General features: G+C 48.1%; 1 protein-coding gene across 1 annotated transcript; it reads left to right on the forward strand.

Annotated features, from left to right (window-relative positions):
- The first annotated feature begins 672 nt into the window (after positions 1-672).
- Positions 673-13,761, forward strand: SF3A2 (splicing factor 3a subunit 2). Its single transcript, XM_083421862.1, has 8 exons — positions 673-871; positions 1,099-1,170; positions 2,436-2,482; positions 4,800-4,909; positions 6,195-6,244; positions 8,393-8,533; positions 9,889-9,957; positions 13,306-13,761. The coding sequence occupies exons 1-8, from the start codon at positions 746-748 to the stop codon at positions 13,639-13,641; spliced, it is 951 nt and encodes a 316-aa protein (XP_083277988.1). The 5' UTR covers positions 673-745; the 3' UTR covers positions 13,642-13,761.
- The last annotated feature ends 1,831 nt before the right edge of the window (positions 13,762-15,592 follow it).

The following is a 15,592-nucleotide window of genomic DNA, read 5'->3' on the forward strand; positions in this document are numbered from 1 at the left end:
TGGGCGTAAAGCCGAATAAACATTTGATTGATACGATTGATACAGACCCTCCAACATTTCTCCAATGAAAATAAGGACGTCCTAAGCCAGGAAAGCGGGACATTCCAGGATCAAATCAGAAACCAGGATGGCTTCTGTAAATCTGGGGCTGTCCATGCAAAATAGGGACCCTTAGAGGGTCTGTGTGTCCCCATTTCATCGAATCTGTGACCCAGAATCTGTACAGTGCTTTATTTTTCAGTCATGAGGACTAAAAGTTTTTAAAAGCAAGGAAGAGAGAGACTTTTATACAGATGCTAGTTCTACCTGGAGTCGAAACCACTGAAGCGAATGGATACGAGTAACAGGCCCATTCATTCCCATGGCTGTCCTTGGCTGGGGGGGGGGTCTTAAAGCAGAGGTCAGGTGGCCCATCTACCAGGGATTCTGCATTCCAAGTGGGGTTGGACTAGATGACCCCCTAAGGGGACCCTTTTGACTCCACAGTTCTACAATTTCTGTGGCCTAACCCAGATGGGCGAGAGTTAGGAAACGATCACAGGAGTGAGAAGAAAGATTGAGGAGAAGAAAGTTTCCATGCAAGGTGGCTGCTTTTCACGTTGGCAGGGGACAGGGATTGCCATGAATTGAAAGCAACCATCCTGGGAGCTAATAACTTGCATTCTCTCTCTATCTTTGACACCCTTCCCCCCCCCCAACCCAGTTTTTTCTCTAGGATCTGTTTTGAAGCTCTGGCTCGTCCACGATGGATTTCCAGCACCGTCCCGGAGGGAAGACGGGGAGCGGAGGCGTCGCTTCTGCCTCAGAGAGCAACAGGGACCGCCGGGAGCGGCTGAGGCAGCTGGCCTTGGAAACGATTGACATCAACAAGGTGGGATTACTCGTCCGTAAAACAGGAAGGTCCAACAAGAGGAGTGCTTTGCATGTGGGAAGGCGAGGGATGCCTGTGTGGGCTCACAGGGACTTGATATATTAACGGGGTTAACATTAATGGATTGTATTTAAATGCAGAGATAAACATTTGGAATGTGCACTTGTCGTGTATGGGTGTGGCTTCCAGATCTCCCAGCTTACCATCATTTTCCCCCTTTCCTCCAGGATCCCTACTTTATGAAAAACCACTTGGGTTCTTATGAATGCAAGCTTTGTCTTACGTTACACAACAACGAGGTGAGTGTTCCCTGCCCCTCATTTTCTGTTCTCTTTTACGCCTGCACTTCCATCGTTGCCCCAAGAGCAACTGGAGGGCTTCATATCTTGCTGCTACCCGACATAAGGGAGCTAGGTAGACCCAGAGGCCTGACTGACTCTGTGTAAGGTAAAGGGACCCCTGAACATTAGGTCCAGTCGTGGCTGACTCTGGGGTTCCGGCGCTCATCTCACTTTATTGGCCGAGGGAGCCGGCGTACAGCTTTCGGGTCATGTGGCCAGCATGACTAAGCCACTTCTGGCGAACCAGAGCAGCACACGGAAACGCCGTTTACCTTCCCGCCGGAGCGGTACCTATTTATCTACTTGCACTTGACATGCTTTTGAACTGCTAGGTTGGCAGGAGCAGGGACCGAGCAACGGGAGCTCACCCCTTCGTGGGGATTCGAACCGCCGACCTTCTGATCGGCAAGTCCTAGGCTCTGGGGTTTAACCCACAACGCCACCTGCGTCCCAACTATGTAAGGTAGCTTCCTGCATTTCTGTTTAAATCAGCCACACATTCAAGGTCATGAGGACTGGAATCTTACGAGAGAGAGAGATTGAGGGACAAACCGAAGCTCAATGGCAGAGATCTGTTTTGCACACAGATCTTCAGCATCAGTAGAGCTGGGGAAAGACTCCTGTCAGAGCAGCTGCCCGTCATTGTGGACTAGGGTTTCCCAAGACCAGCGGTCAGGGATGGTGGGAACTGGAGTCCAAAAACAGCTGGAGACCCAAGTTTGGGAAGCTCTGCTGTAGAGAGTAATGAGATTGACACAGTCTGTAAGGCAGCTTCCTCCATTCCTAAAATGGGAGGGCATCAGGCCTGTTAGACACCTTGTTTTTCTTATTTTACATTTTGATTCTTCAGATGGCTTCTATGCTTAATCTTAGTGCTGTCAGCTATGTTTGTATGGAACCATGAGGTCTGGTGCCTTGTTTTGCTTTTAAGGAGGGCTCTGTAGCTCCCTGGTAGAGCATCCAAGGGTCCCAGTCGGTAGAGCATGAGACCCTTAATCTCAGTGTTGTGGGTTCGAGCCCCATGTTGGTCAAAAGTTTCCTGCATTGCAGGGGGTTGGAATGGATGACCCTCGTGGTCTCTTCCAACTCTGCAGTGCTATTATTCTATGACCCAATAGCCAGGAACATTTGGAGGCTCCATGCTGGCTGATGTAGTCCATCCTGAGCCCAAGACTTTGGCCGCCTCTTCCTAATCAATTTGTTTCCGCCTTTCCTTCCTGCAGGGAAGTTACCTGGCACACACTCAGGGGAAGAAGCATCAGACCAATTTGTAAGTTGCTAACTCTGAGCATGTGCTCATCTTTGTCTTCTTTACGCTTGCTTTTATTTAAGTCTTCCCCTTCCCTGATATGAGAAGCATAATTTCCTAACCCCCGCACTAGAGATGGAAGGAGGCCTCCCGCTTAACATTCTGCTTAAGCATTCTCACCCATTCTTAGACCAGGGACTGTGGCCTTGCAGATATTGCTGGAAGAATGCCTCGGTTTATAAGAGGCATTCCCTCTCCGCTTCTTAGACCAGCCATGGGGAAACCAGAGGTTGCACTCCAGCAGCCAGCACAGGCCAATGGGATTTGGAGCCCGGCATTATCTCGGTGCCTGCAGATGTTTCCCAAATAGATTTATTTCCTCCAAAGGGCTTCTGTGTCCTTTGAGGGAGGGGGAATGTTCATTGCTCAAGTCGGCTTTTAAAGATAGCAGCTGGAAGCAGCTGCAATGGTTTGAAAACTGGGCATCGGCTTGGCTACTGTGAGAACAGAGTGCTGGGTTGAATGGGGCCCCAGTTTGCCAAGACAGATAAACTATGGAACTCCCTGTTGCGGGAGCCAGTTTGGAAGGCTTTAAAAGAGAACGGGACTAATTCATGGGGAGTGGGCTGTCAATGGCTACTAGCCACAAGAGCCATGCTCTGCCTTCACAGTGAGGCGCAACAGTGGTTCTGAATCACAGTTACTGGAAGTCACAGGACTGGCAAGTGCTTTTGTGCTAGAATCCTGTTTGCGGGTTTCCCACCGGCCTGATCCACCAGTGCTCTCGTTAAATTCTCTTCTGGCGTTCTTCACTTGCTGTCACTGTGGGGCAAGGGATGTCCTGAGAAGCTGGAAATGCTCCTTGCTTGAAATGTGACAAGGAAGGCTGTGTGCCGCCTCTGGCAGACATGCAGCCTTTGAGGCAGCTGAGGAAGGTAGCCCTCCTCCACACAATCACAAACTTTCCTCCCATGGCAGTTCGGAGAAAGAGTCTGCCTTCTCTCAAAAGACAAATGTGCTTTTGTTTTTTTGGTATACACAGTCATGGGAAAAAGAAAGTACAGCCTCTTTGAATTCTGTGGTTCTACATATCAAGGCATAATAACAATCATCTGCTCCTTAAGGTAAAGGGACCCCTGACCATTAGGTCCAGTCGTGACCGACTCTGGGGTTGCGGCGCTCATCTCGCTTTATTGGCTGAGGGAGCCGGCGTACAGCTTCCGGGTCATGTGGCCAGCATGACTAAGCCGCTTCTGGTGAACCAGAGCAGTGCACGGAAACGCCATTTACCTTCCCGCTGGAGCGGTACCTATTTATCTACTTGCACTGTGTGCTTTCGAACTGCTAGGTTGGCAGGAGCAGGGACCGAGCAACGGGAGATCACCCCGTTGCAGGGATTCGAACCGCCAACCTTCTGATCGGCAAGTCCTAGGCTCTGTGGTTTAACCCACAGCGCCAACCGCGTCCCTCCTTAGCAGGTCTTAAAATTAGGTAAATACAACCTCAGATGAACAACAGCACATCACATATTACACCATGTCATTTATTTAAGAGAAATAAACCCAAAATGGAGAAGCCATGTGTGAAAAACTAAGTACACTCTTACGGCTTCCATGGGAATTTAGAGGCTAAGTTGCTGACAGGGGCTGCTAATGAAATGCCCTTGCTTAATTGATCACCAGCCAGTGCGCCCACCTCAATAAAAGCCGAAGTTCTGGCAGTTTGATGGTCTGGAGCATTCAGGTGCGTTGTGACACAAGGCCAAGGAAGAAAGATATCAGTAGATATCTTAGAGAAGCAGTTGTTGTCGCCGCCTATGAAACTGGGATGGGCTATAAGGCCATCTGCGACCAATTTAAAACCCATCATTCTACAGTGAGAAAGATTACTCAAAGGTGGGAAACATTCAAGACAGCTGTCAGTCTTCCCAGGAGTGGACGCCCCAGCAAATTCACCCCAAGAGCAGACCGTGCGATGCTCAGATGAATTGCAAGAAATCCAAGAGTTTCATCTCAGGCTACACAAGCCTCAGTTAGCATGTTGAATGTTAAAAGTTCATGGCAGAACAAGTGTGGTTTGTTTGGAAGGGTTGCCAGGCGGAAAGCCTATTTTTTCCAAAAAGAACATAGCAGCACGGCTGAAATTTGCAAAGTTGCCTTAAGACTTACGGAACAAAAGTCGACTGGAGGAGGTTAGTGTGTCTGGCAGAAAAATAACTAAGCAAGTGTCAACGGTAGAGAGCTTCCTATGAAAACATCCTGCACCCCCCCTCTTCTTCCCCCTGGAGTTATTTAAAAGCTGTTTTCCCTCTCCCCCACTCCTCTTTCTCTTTTTAAAGAGCTCGTCGAGCAGCTAAGGAAGCCAAAGAGGCCCCCGCCCAACCCGCCCCTGAGAAGGTCAAAGTCGAGGTGAAGAAGTTTGTGAAAATCGGCCGGCCGGGTTACAAAGGTAGCGCCCCGCTCTCTCCTTGGGGCTGCGTTTTCACCCCCTGCCAGATAAGGCTAATGGTGCCTGCTAGCCAGAGTGGCGAGGCAGCAGCGCTTTTGGGTATCAGCCGCCGGAAGCGGCAGGACAGGGAGAGGGCTTCTGTGATCGAATCCTGATTGTGTGTTTCGCAGAAGAGGCATCGGGCTGGCCTCTGTGAGGACAGGGTTCTGGGCTGGATAGCCCATTGGCCTGATCCTGCAGGCCGTTCTTATGCTCAGGTCCTGGCAGGCCACCTAGACCACTTTGTATCTGTTGTGATAAATGAGGGGGGCTGTGTTTGTGTGTGAACACACTCTAATGGCATTTCTGCCTCCTGATTCTGCAGCCAGGTTCAGTTACATGAACTCTGTTCCTCTGTGTGTTTTTCTTTGCATGTTGATGCCAGGGCTATCGTCCAAAAGCAGCTTGAAGTCCATATCGCGATATCAGTTTCATAATTTTGGGCCTGGCAATATATTACAAATTGTGATGTGTGCGCGAGTGTGTTTGATACGCAAAATCACAATGTGGGGAAAACTGTGAAGCCAGCCAATGCCTCTACATAGCTCCATCCTTATTTCAGACATTGTGATATATCAGTACACCACAATGTTTAGCTAGTGATATATCACAGTGTTGAAAGTTAGATCCCTCCCAGCCCTAGTCGGTGCTGACTTTAAAAGTCCTAAACGGCCTCAAAGGCCCAGTATCCCTGAAGGAGCGTCTCCACCCCCATCGTTCTGCCCGGACGCTGAGGTCCAGCTCTGAGGGCCTTCTGGCGGTTCCCTCCCTGTGAGAAGTGAGATTGCAGAGAACCAGGCAGAGGGCCTTCTTAGTAGTGGCACCCGCCCCGTGGAATGCCTTCCCGTTCGATGTCAAGGAGATAAACAACTGTGACTTTTAGGAGATACCTGGAGGTAGCCCGGTATCGTTTGATAAGCCACCCAGTCAGGTGGGCAGGGTATAAATAAAATAATAATAATAATAATAATAATTATTATTATTATTATTATTATTATTATTATTATTATTATTATTATTACTTAGTCTGAGTAATGGGGACAGGCAAGGTTCCTCAAGAAAGTCTGACGTCTCAGGTATGAGCAAGCACTTTCCGACTCATGAGGTCTAGAAACTTCACTGTCCATTTTAAGGTGGAAGCTGGGCGCGCTCCTTTCAGGAACACACAGCCCCAAAGCCAATGCACCCTGTCCCTCTTTACAAAGCCATACTAACCTCCACCTTGCCTGCTTTTTTTGTCCTCCAGTGACCAAACAGAGGGATCCAGAGATGGGACAGCAGAGCCTCCTCTTCCAGGTATCTTCATCTACTTGTTACCTCACAGTGACTTTGATGACGCCAGGGCAAAACCATCCCCTGTTGCCAACGTGACTTAAGACAGCTTATTAATTCTGAAATATTTTTGCCCACCCCACTCCCCCTCCTCCCTCCTTGTCCCTGAGAATAGCCAGTATAGTGTGGTGTAGTGGTTAGAGCAAGGGTTCGCAAAGTGGGTGGGGCTGCCCCCAGGGGGTTGTGGTGGGATTACCTGGGAGCTCGCTAAGGGGCGAGGGTGCTGCTGGAGGTGTAAATTACTATCAGACTTTGGAAAACTGGTATCGCTGGATCAAGCTGATCAATTTTGTTGAAGTAACCTATCAGCCTTTCTCAAACTGTGGGTCCCCAGATGTTGTTGAACTACAACTCCCATCACCCCTAGCTAGCAAGGCCAGAGCTCAGGGATGATGGGAGTTGTAGTCCAACAACATCTGGGGACCCACAGGTTGAGAACCTCTGAAAGTAGTTTTAATTGGATTTTGAACAAATGGGCAATTAGTGGTTACCGCTTTGAATTCTTTTGCCTTATTATCTTTCATAGTGGGTTTTGCGAACCACTATTCTGAATAATGCTCTGTATATGGTAGGTGTAATGGTTCTAGGGGTTGCTCGTGCGTAAGTTGCCGCCACTCCTGGCTAGGTTACCTGGTTGAACCCTTTCTGTCTGGACAGCCTCAAGCTTCGTGGCTGCCTCAGTCGCTGGCAGAATCCGTCAGTGGGCGTTTCTTGAACCTCTTCCAGCATAAAAGCTGTTTGACGCCCAGTCTCCTCCTACTCTCCCTGCGCGGAAGTCTTCTGCGCAGGGAGGGTGTGGGCAGCGGAGTACCTGTACTCTCTCCGCTGGTCTCCGGCGAGGAGTCCTGGAGCCACCTCTCCGATTCCCCCGTCTGCCCCCCTTCTCCACGGGTGTTACGCTGATTTCCTTCCCCAGCGGATGGGCTGCCTCTCTCCCTACTGGGACCCTCTCCGCCATCCCTCTGGAGCCTTCTCTCCGCCTCCAGCTCCGATGGCAGTTCCCTGACAGTAGGGATGAGTTTATGGATCCAAGCGGGCAATCCCCCCCCCCCCAAAAAAAAGAAAGTTTGTGAATCACTGGGTTAGAGTGTCAATCTTAAGACCAGGGGAGACACCAGCGTTCAAGTCCCCATACAACCAAGAAGCCTACTGGGTAACCTTGTGGGAAAAGACACCTCGCAGGATTCTTGTAGGGATTAAATGAGGAGGCAAACATTGTAGTATTGTTTATTCCATTTATTTCATTCTTTATTCCATTGATATGCAGGCTTTTATCAAAAGATCTCAGGGCCGTGTACAACCTTGGAAACACATTGCAAAATATAATTAATAAAAACATAATTAAAGCATAGTGACCTAAGTCCTAATAACAAAATAGTCATCATAAAACAGCCCCCCTCCCCCATATTTACAGGCTATGAATTATTTAACGGCCACAGGTCTGGGTAAAGAGGAATATTGTTGCTTGGCGTCTAAAGACATGTAATGATGGCACCAGGTGGGCTTCTCTGGGGAGAGCATGCCACAAAAGGGGAGCCACCACAGAAAAGGCCCCGTTCTTGTGTTGCCACGTTTCAGCCCTCATGAGGGTGAAAGGGCCCCAGACCGATGATTGCAGGGTCCGGCTGGTTCATATGGGGAGACGCAGTCCCCCGTATGTATAGGTGTGTGAGTGTATTTATGTGCAAAGATAAAGGTTTGGGGAGCCACCACAGAAAAGGCCTTGAGCCTTTTGGAGAAAAAGGTGGGATACGAGCACCGTCTGTCGATAAATACATATTCTTGGTTGACGTGGGGAGCAATTCCTAAATCCAGCAAACAAATTTAATGCCACAAAAGGGGAGCCACCACAGAACAGGCCCGTTCTTGTGTTGCCACCTTTCAGCCCTCATGAGGAGGAGGCACAGGAAGAAGGCCCCCAGACGGTGATTGCACAGTCCCCCGTAGGTATAGGTGTGTGAGTGTATTTATGTGCAGAGATAAATGTTTGGGGAGCCACCACAGAAGAGGCATTGAGCAGGTGGGATATGAGCACCGTCTATAGATGAATACATATTCCTTGTTGACATGAGGAGCAATTCCTAAATCCAGCAAACTGATTTAATGGCGCAGATCGATTACCCTGAGATCGCTGAGAGCATCATGCCCAGACATCGTTTTATGTCAGCATACGAGCAGAGGATTGAGCCCCCGGACCGGCGCTGGCAGTATCTGCTGATGGCAGCAGAGCCCTACGAGACCATCGCTTTCAAGGTGATCGGTGTTTCCACTATCCTCTTTGTTGTTGTTGTTTAGTCGTGTCTGACTCTGGACCAGAGCACGCCAGGCACTCCTGTCTTCCACTGCCTCCCGCAGTTTGGTCAGACTCATGTTTGTAGCTTCGAGAACACTGTCCCACCATCTCGTCCTCTGTCGTCCCCTTCTCCTTGTGCCCTCCATCTTTCCCAACCTCAGGGTCTTTCTCTTCTCCTGAGGTGGCCAAAGTATTGGAGCCTCGGCTTCAGGATCTGTCCTTCCAGTGAGCACTCAGGGCTGAATTCCTTCAGAATGGATAGGTTGGACCTTCTTGCAGTCCATGGGACTCTCAAGAGTCTCCTCCAGCACTTTAGTAGGCCATATATTTAAAAAAAAAAAGTGGGGAAGACCTGGGTGCAAGAAACAAAATTTGGTTTGGAATTTCAAAAGTGGAACTGGGTTTTTTATTCCGAGACTTGGCCGGAACCAGAGAGGGGCTGCTTTGCCCTGGATGGAGGAAGTTTATACCTGACACGGAAGAAGCATTTAGTATATGACAGTTTCCCACATCCTGAAAGCCCCCCCGGCCACAAATGTACGAGATTGGGCTGTTTGGCCCAGGGTGAGAGACGAAACGAGGTTCTAAGAGGCAAGATGGGAAACCTTGGGGTACATTTTCTAGCTTGGCAATTGATTTATGTATGGTTGGTTAGAGCGTGGTGCTGATAAGGCCAAGGTTGCAGGTTCGATCCCCGTACGGGACAGCGACATATTCCTGCATTGCAGGTGGGTGGACTAGAGAATTCTCTTTTTTAAAAATAAATAAATTTTTATTAGTTTTTTAACATATCATTTTCAACAGTAATTAAACATACTTTTACATCTTATTCAGTTTTTTTGACTTCCATCAATCACATCTGAAAATTTTCCAGTCTATTCACTTAATATACATTTTTTACTTTCACTATTACATTTAAATCTCATAACTAATATCACTATTCTTTCTCTAGTTTGCAACGTTTCATATATTTCCCCTTACAAAACGTCTTGTAGTCCTACTAGTGTAATTTGTTGATTACAGTTGCTCTTCAAATAGTTCGTATATTTCTTCCAATCTTCTGTAAATCTCTGGCCGCACAGGTTTCAAAATCTTCCTGTCATTTTATCTAATTCTGCAGACTGGAGAATTCTCAGGGTCCCTTCGAACTCTACAACGGCGTGATTCTAACTTCTACAGTTAAAATGGCTGATTAAATCAGATGCCCTAAACAAGTTTTAAAAGCCTACCAGCGTGCAGATAGCGTTATATTCTGCTGTTGTATGCCCTTTGGCTAAGCGGTAGCCATTCTTACTAATGCTTTCCCTCTGTCCAGGTGCCAAGCAGGGAGATTGACAAAGCTGAGGGCAAGTTCTGGACCCATTGGAACCGGGAAACGAAGCAGGTCAGTGGAATCTTACCTGGGGAGCAGGGCTGGGAGGCTCTGGAGCCACTGCCATCAGTATCCTAACCTGGGCATCCGAGCAGCGCTGCTCTGACTCTTCAGGATTTGGGATTTGCGGGAGAGATAACTTTCCCTGCCTTCCCTGGAGATGCAATAATATGTAAACAGACCCCTGTGTTGCAACACAGTGGTACCTCGGGTTAAGTACTTAATTCGTTCCGGAGGTCCGTTCTTAACCTGAAACTGCTCTTAACCTGAAGCACCACTTTAGCTAATGGGGCCTCCCAACTGCCGCCGCGCGATTTCTGTTCTCATCCTGAAGCAAAGTTCTTAAACCGGGGTACTATTTCTGGGCTAGCAGAGTCTGTAACCTGAAGCATATGTAACCTAAAGCGTATGTAACCCGAGGTGCCACTGTATAGACAAGCTGAACAAAATAACACAACACGATGGCCAATAACAATGGCACTAAACACTATTTATAGACTAATACAAATGATCAGAAATTGCAGCCAAAGTCTCTAAATCTTCTTCACCAGTTGCGGTAGAATAATTCAAAAGTTTGATATATGCATAATCTGTCACCAAATATCTCCGGAACAGAGTTTCCGGATAACCAGTCTGTTTCGTTCAGCCAATCTTTATCAATTCTTCATCAGTCAGGCTTGTAAGAATTAATGTGAGAAGGATGCAATTCAATTTCTTAAAAAGCTGAAATTACAATATACATGCGATAAAACCTAGAATGCATAATATATACAACGACGTGTGACGCGGCAGCTAAAAAAGCCAATGTAATTCTGGGCTTCAATTCTGTATAGCATCTAGATCAAGGGAAGTAATAGTGCCACTGTATTCTGCTCTGGTCAGACCTCACCTGGAGTACTGTGTCCAGTTCTGGGCACCACAGTTCAAGAAGGACACTGACAAACTGGAACGTGTCCAGAGGAGGGCAACCAAAATGGTCAAAGGCCTGGAAACGATGCCTTATGAGGAACGGCTAAGGGAGCTGGGCATGTTTAGCCTGGAGAAGAGGAGGTTAAGGGGTGATATGATAGCCATGTTCAAATATAGGAAAGGATGTCACATAGAGGAGGGAGAAAGGTTGTTTTCTGCTGCTCCAGAGAAGCGGACACGGAGCAATGGATCCAAACTACAAGAAAGAAAGAAGATCCCACCTAAACATTAGGAAGAACTTCCTGACAGTAAGAGCTGTTTGACAGTGGAATTTGCTGCCAAGGAGTGTGGTGGAGTCTCCTTCTTTGGAGGTCTTTAAGCAGAGGCTTGACAACCATATGTCAGGAGTGCTCTGATGGTGTTTCCTGCTTGGCAGGGGGTTGGACTCGGTGGCCCTGGTGGTCTCTTCCAACTCTATGATTCTATGATTCTAAGATACATACCCAATCTTACATGTAAACATAAACACTGTAGAAAATATACTCTGGATCATATGATACTGTAGTCATTGATGCTGGTAACAAATTGCAAATAACATAATATAGTTAGCCACAGGTGAAACTAATATACTGTAAGGGAATTTAAAGACACAGCACAACATTAACAGCAAGAATGCCTGACAACCAGATGAAAACACTACTCCATCCAAGTCAGTGGATCATGGCAGATAAATGCAATTAAATAAAACAATGAAAATCTAACTCAGAATTCAATCCCCCCGGATGAACATCTACATGTTCAACTCTCTTCATCTGGGGCGATTGAATTGATAAAGATTGGCTGATGAAGCACTGAACGAAACAGATTGGTTATCCGAAAACTCTGTTCCGGCAATATTTGGTGACAGAGTATGTATGTATCAAACTTTTGAATTATTCTACCGCGGCTGGTGAAGAAGATTTAGAGACTTTGGTTGCAATTTCTGATCGTTTGTATTAGTCCACAGGTGAAACTCGGAAAATTAGAATATCGTGGAAAAGTTCGTTTATTTCAGTAATTCAACTTAAAAGGTGAAACTAATATATGAGATAGACTCATGACATGCAAAGCGAGATATGTCAAGCCTTTATTTGTTATCATTGTGATGATCATGGCGTACAGCTGATGAAAACCCAAATTAACAGTCTCAGAAAATTAGAATATTAAATGAAATCAGCAAAACAAGGACTGCAAATAGAGCAGTATTGGACCTCAGAGAAGCAGAAGCATGCATATGTACTCAGTACTTGGTTTGGGCCCCTTTTGCATCAATTACTGCCTCAGTGCGGCGTGGCGTGGATGCTATCAGCCTGTGGCTCTGCTGAGGTGTTATGGAAGACCAGGATGCTTCAATAGCAGCCTTCAGCTCTTCTGCATTATTCTTTTCCACAATATTCTAATTTTTCGAGTTTCACCTGTATAAATAGTGTTTAGTGCCATTGTTATTGGCCATCGTGTTGTGTTATTTCGTTCAGCTTCCCTGGAGATGGGGCCTGGGACCACTAAGCGCCAGAGCCGTATCCTCTTTGAACGTCCATCCGCTGGTACCCAGTGGTTCCTATATTCATGGCGGAGAGGCTGCTGTCTAGTGGCTCTGCCAGGGGTAGAAATGCTTCCGATCTCAGTTGCCGAAAACCACGGGAGGGGGAGTTGCTCCTGCGTTTGAATTCTGCTCGTGGGCTTTGCAGAAGAGCAGTGTGACGCGGCAGCTAAAAAAGCCAATGCAATTCTGGGCTGCATCAATAGGAGTATAGCATCTAGATCAAGGGAAGTTATAGTGCCACTGTATTCTGCTCTGGTCAGACCTCACCTGGAGTACTGTGTCCAGTTCTGGGCACCACAGTTCAAGAAGGACACTGACAAACTGGAACGTGTCCAGGGGAGGGCAACCAAAATGGTCAAAGGCCTGGAAACGATGCCTTATGAGGAACGGCTAAGGGAGCTGGGCATGTTTAGCCTGGAGAAGAGGAGGTTAAGGGGTGATATGATAGCCATGTTCAAATATATGAAGGGATGTCACATGGAGGAGGGAGAAAGGTTGTTTTCTGCTGCTCCAGAGAAGCGGACACGGAGCAATGGATCCAAACTACAAGAAAGAAGATTCCACCTAAACATTAGGAAGAACTTCCTGACAGTAAGAGCTGTTTGACAGTGGAATTTGCTGCCAGGGAGTGTGGTGGAGTCTCCTTCTTTGGAGGTCTTTAAGCAGAGGCTTGACAACCATATGTCAGGAGTGCTCTGATGGTGTTTCCTGCTTGGCAGGGGGTTGGACTCGATGGCCCTTGGGGTCTCTTCCAACTCTAGGATTCTATGATTCTAAGAGGCATGTGATTGGCCAGAACAGGATTCTGGACTAAGCCAGGCTCTGCTACTCTTGATGGTAACTCTCTGTCTTCTTCTCTCCTCTCCCAGTTCTTCCTGCAGTTCCATTTCAAGATGGAGAAGCCCCCAGCCCCGCAGAGCATCCCTGCCGGGCCGGCCACCGTCAAGAGGCCCCCGCCGCCCCCGCTCATGAACGGCCTGCCCCCCCGCCCCCCGCTCCCGGACTCCCTCCCCCCGCCTCCCCCCGGAGGGATGGCCATGCCCCCCATGCCGCCCCCCACGGGGCCCGTCCCCATGCCCCCGGGCCCACCACAGCTCCCGCCAGCTCCCGGCGTCCCTCCCCCCGCCCCCCTGCCCCCCATGCTGAGACCCCCGCTTCCCACGGAAGGGCCCGGCAGCATCCCCCCACCGCCCCCCACCAGCTGAAAAAGCCGTTTGGGGGTTTTGTCGCGGACTTTCCTTCGTCTCCCGGGGCCTGTTTCCGACGCCTGTTTTTCTCGCTCTCCCCACCCCCTTTTTAGAATAAAAACACACACTGGTTTGGAATCCTGTATCTTCATTTAAAACAAGTTACTCCTTTTCTCTTAGCATTTCTGGAATTGCCTTTCGTTGCGTCTAAGAAATCAAACTCTGGCTTCTAAACGTCTTTAGCAAAGGGCAGTATGGAGAGTCTCAAATTAATCCAGCAGGTTTTTTTTAGGGTGTGGGTGTGTTTAGAACAGTTCTTAGATCAAGCCACGCAGGAGACAAACCAGTAAAATAATTAAAGGTCATTGGGGAAGCCGCAGAGTCCTTGACCCATGGGGGGGGGCTACCTGTTGCGTAATTTTATATACCTCTGCCATGTATTCCCTTTATTTGTATTTTTAAGTATTGTGCCTGTTCGCCATAGGGATGGTCGTCTTCTGCACTTTTAGAATAAAGAGTTTAGTTGGACACAACATGCACACACACTGCAAAACCTGGGGAATTGGGAGTGAACTGGGGTAGCTCACTTGGTGGAGCATAAGACTCAGGGTTGTGGATTCGAATCCCACGTTGGGCAAAGCATTCCTGCATTGCATGGATTTGGACGACACTCATGGTCTCTTCCAACCCTACAGTTCTATAACTTAGAAGGTTTGGGGATCCCAGCCTAGGAATTTGGAAACCCTGGTTTCCTCAGGGTTTGAATTAGAACCATCCGGACTTTTGCTTTGGGTTCCTGGTAAAATCTGGTACATTACGCAGCACGGCATGATAATTAAATTTAGGAGTCATCGTGTCATCGCCCATTAGGTGGATGGCAGCTAACGGATTGAGGTTGAATCCCAATGAGATAGAAGTGCTGTTTCTGGGGGACAAGGGGTGGGTGGGTTTGGGGGACTGAAAGTGGTAAGTGTGCCCCGGAAGGACCAGGTGCGCAGCCTGGGGGTCATTTTGGACTCACCGCTGTCCATGCAGGCGCAGGTCAGTTCTGCAACCAGGGCAGCTGTCTACCAGCTCCATCTGAGACCCTCCCTGCTTGCGCTGTGTCTCACCAGAATGGTCCAACCTCTGGTTATCTCCGACTTGGACTACTGCAAGGCACTCTACGTGGGGCTACCTTGGAAGGTGACTCAGAAACTACAATTAATCCAGAATGAGGCAGCTAGACTGGGGACTGGGAGCGGCTACCGAGACCATAGAACACCGGTCCTAAAGGATTTACACTGGCTCCCAGTACGTTTCTGTTACCGGAAAAATCTGAGGGCTCCCTTGGACAAAAAGTAAAGACACCAACCAGAGTAAATTGGAGCAAATCAGCAGCCTGTAGGCTTGGTCTTTATTGAACTGTTGCAGCAGGGTGTTCCCCTCACTCGCAGGAGAGAGGAAAGACCCAGAACAATGGTGTGCAAGACCTTATAAAAACTTTTGAAATTCCCCTCCTCTAGGTCAAGCCCACCCTCAGAAACATCATGCATACATTACGGAAAGGAGGGGTTGAGGGAGGAGTTGTGGTGGTAACCTGAGTGTCCTGTCACCTGGCTGGTTCCCTTCTCCCCCTCCGCATGAGTCATTTTCTGAAGACAAAAGGTAGTCGCAGTTTCCTGCCCCCTGAGGGAAATCTGATCATGCTGAATCCACTCCCATATGCAAGTTCTTTGTGATCTTGATTGTCTTCTGTCTGGGATCATCAGGGTTGGCATAGCAACTGGGCAGGGCTCCTGTGGATGTGCTGGGATGGTGAAGGGATTATGGCGCCCTGTATCAAACCTTCCCCATTTTGTAGTCTTTCCTTCATGGAGTAAAATAAAAGTGGAACAGTGCAAATCCGATGTATGGTTGATTTTCTATGAATTTATAACAGAAGTGTAGCGTATGTAGTGTGTGAGTGTGTGTGAAGTCTGTACAAACT

Source organism: Podarcis tiliguerta (genome assembly GCF_965153285.1).
Source record: "Podarcis tiliguerta genome assembly, chromosome: 18".
Lineage (NCBI taxonomy): Eukaryota > Metazoa > Chordata > Lepidosauria > Squamata > Lacertidae > Podarcis > Podarcis tiliguerta.

Coding starts and splice junctions, on each gene's coding strand:
- SF3A2 (XM_083421862.1), top strand. CDS start 746: ATGGATTTCCAGCACCGTCCCGGAGGGAAGACGGGGAGCGGAGGCGTC. Junction 1,171..2,435: donor TTACGTTACACAACAACGAG/GTGAGTGTTCCC, acceptor TCCTTCCTGCAG/GGAAGTTACCTGGCACACAC. Junction 8,534..9,888: donor ACGAGACCATCGCTTTCAAG/GTGATCGGTGTT, acceptor CCCTCTGTCCAG/GTGCCAAGCAGGGAGATTGA.